This window comes from Magnolia sinica, chromosome 16, assembly GCF_029962835.1.
Source record: "Magnolia sinica isolate HGM2019 chromosome 16, MsV1, whole genome shotgun sequence".
NCBI lineage: Eukaryota > Viridiplantae > Streptophyta > Magnoliopsida > Magnoliales > Magnoliaceae > Magnolia > Magnolia sinica.
Window position 1 is genome coordinate 50,660,506 of NC_080588.1, and position 2,547 is coordinate 50,663,052.

The 2,547-nt window shown below is 47.0% G+C and overlaps 1 protein-coding gene across 1 annotated transcript; it reads right to left on the reverse strand.

Annotated features, from left to right (window-relative positions):
- Window positions 1-282: 282 nt before the first annotated feature.
- Window positions 283-1,350, reverse strand: LOC131228835 (uncharacterized). The gene has a single exon (XM_058224689.1). The coding sequence runs from the start codon at window positions 1,348-1,350 to the stop codon at window positions 283-285; it is 1,068 nt and encodes a 355-aa protein (XP_058080672.1).
- Window positions 1,351-2,547: the final 1,197 nt, after the last annotated feature.

Here is a 2,547-nt window from a genome sequence, read left to right on the forward strand (position 1 = left end):
CTGCCCAGAATGACGTTGTGCACTGATGGTAAATTGACAATGAGGAAGTCCACCATGAGGGTGGCTTGATGTTGTCCTTCTCCAACGGTCACGGGGAGGGAGATAACTCCTTCGGAGATTACCCTTTCTCGGGTAAAGTCGTGCAGGGGGTCTTCACAGGTCTGAGACGTGACCTCAGAATCTCCATTCTTTCGAAAGCCTCAGAGTATATCACATTGGTCAAACTTTTGGTGTCGACTAGGATGCGGTACACCTTGTGGTTGGTTATGGTCATCGTAACCACTAGGGCATCGTCGTGCGGATGTTGGATTCCACGCGCATCATCTTCCATGAAGGTGATACTGCACGGGCTAACCCAAGTTCTTTACTGGGTCGCTCGGTCATGTGGATGTAATGTTCTGGATTAGACTTCGGAGAATGGGCTTTTCGAGCACGGTTTAAGTCTCCTCCACCAGACGAGCCACCAAAGATGATGCGGATCTCGGCTGACTCTTCTGGGGTGTTATTTGGCTGCTCTTGTTCTTCTTTCTGAGCCGTTTTTTCTTCCTTAATATACCGGCGTAGATGACCTTTACGAATGAGGGTCTTAATCTCATTCTTGAGGTCCACGCAGTCGGCTGTGTTGTGGTCGTGATCTTGGTGAAAACGGTAATACTTGCATTTGTTTCGATGATCCGGGTTGGCCTTCATACAAACAAGCCAATTCAGAAGCTTATGCTCTCGGATGTCCAGTAAAATCTGCTCGGTGGATGTGTTGAGGGAGGTGTAGGAACGGAATTTACCCTCTGATTTTCTGCTTGGATGACGATCGTGGGGAGCGCAATTATCTGGCCCTTTGCTGGGCGTTTGAGATTCTTTGTTCCTTGACCTCTTCCCTTTGCCAGTCGGCTCTATTACTTGAACATTCTTGTGGGTGTTGGAGAATTCCTCAGCGTTAGCATACTTTTGAGCTCTGGTGATGAGCTCGGCTAATGTCTTCGGAAGATTCTTCCTGATGGAGAATGCGAACTTCTCCTCTTTTAGACCACTGAATACCGTAGAAAGCGCTATCTTGTCGTCATAGTCCTCCACTTGTAACGCTTCTTCATTGAAACGAGCGATGTAGTCTTTTAATGATTCCTTTAGCTCTTGTTTGATGGTGAACAAATGGGTGTTTGGTTTCCGACTCTTCTTACCGCTTATGAATTGGGTAAGGAATGATCGGCTAAGCTCCGCGAAGGATCCAATGAAGTTGGGTTTGAATTGGCGGTACCAACTCCGGGTGGATCCTGTGAGTGTGATTGAGAATCCTCTGCACATCATCGCGTTTGTTGCTGTCTGGATTTGCATCCACGAATGATAAGCCTCCATGTGCTCAGATGAGTCACCAGACCCAGAGAATTGGATGACGGGAGGTATCCGGAACCTCTGTGGCATCACCTCGCTCATGATTGCCAAGGTGAAGGGAGGCTCGGTCTCTTCTATCATTGCTTGAACGGCGGCGGAAACTGACGACTGCTGCTGCTGCTTTTCTAGTGTCAGAATTTTGTTGTTGAGCTCCGCCAACCGTGTCTCCCAAGGATCTTTGTTTTCAGGTACTATCTCTTGGGTATCTTTTATTTCGGGAGTTCTCCTTCCCCTCCTCCTTCCTAACTCGTGACGGAGATCTATTGGTGCCAGGGTCGAGGTGACCGAGGCATTCATCGAGGCTTGAGTCGCTGTGTTCCGAACCGAAACTCGGATTTGAGTCGGGGGAGGGTTCTGAACCGAAGCTAGCACCCAAGTGGGTTGACGTTAAGGCCCCTCGGGTGTCATACTCCTCGGCGCGGAATGGGCTTCCACAATCAGGCCAGCCGGTTCATGAACATGGTTTTCCTAAGTAGGATGTTGCTGTGGCTCCTGTCGCCACTTCATTTGGTTAATTTCATCGCGCAAGACTTGTATCTCGCTTTGTATATCTCGATACTTGCTCGCCCGATTGCGAGAACGCTGGGAAGGCCCCGGGGCCGATTCGACATGAAGTAGTGAAGAGGATCGGGTCTGATCATTTTGCTCCGGTTCCATAGCGGGCACCTTCTTCTTCCCTCTCGCCATAATGCTTAAAGATAGGAACCTGACCTTTCGTATCAGCTTCCCACAGACGGCGCCAAAAATGTTGATGACTAAATCTGGACGACTCGCGAACTCCGACTTGCGAACTCCGAACCACTTTAAGTTCTCGAACCTGCACACTTGCAATGGGCAAAGGAGACCCTGGTCTAGGCAGGGGACCACAAACATTGCAGTGTGAAAGGGAGATGAAGATTGATTATGATAGATTTTTTTATTTTTTATTTTATCTTTACTAGGTAATGGCTCTAGCTTATTGCACTCCCCTTTGCAATAAAATCTTACAGAAAATGATTAGGGTTACAAGGGTATACACTGATATATTCTAAGGACTTTACTATACCTTTTCGTAAAGAAAGTACATTAATCTGCCTCATATATGCACATATTCATGAAGTAATTCTTCAATTGTTTATACATTGTCTAAACTAATTTTTAAACATTTTTACTATTTTTAAT

Excerpts from the sequence above, each read along its gene's own strand:
- LOC131228835 (XM_058224689.1), bottom strand. The coding sequence starts at position 1,350 with ATGGAGGCTTATCATTCGTGGATGCAAATCCAGACAGCAACAAACGCG.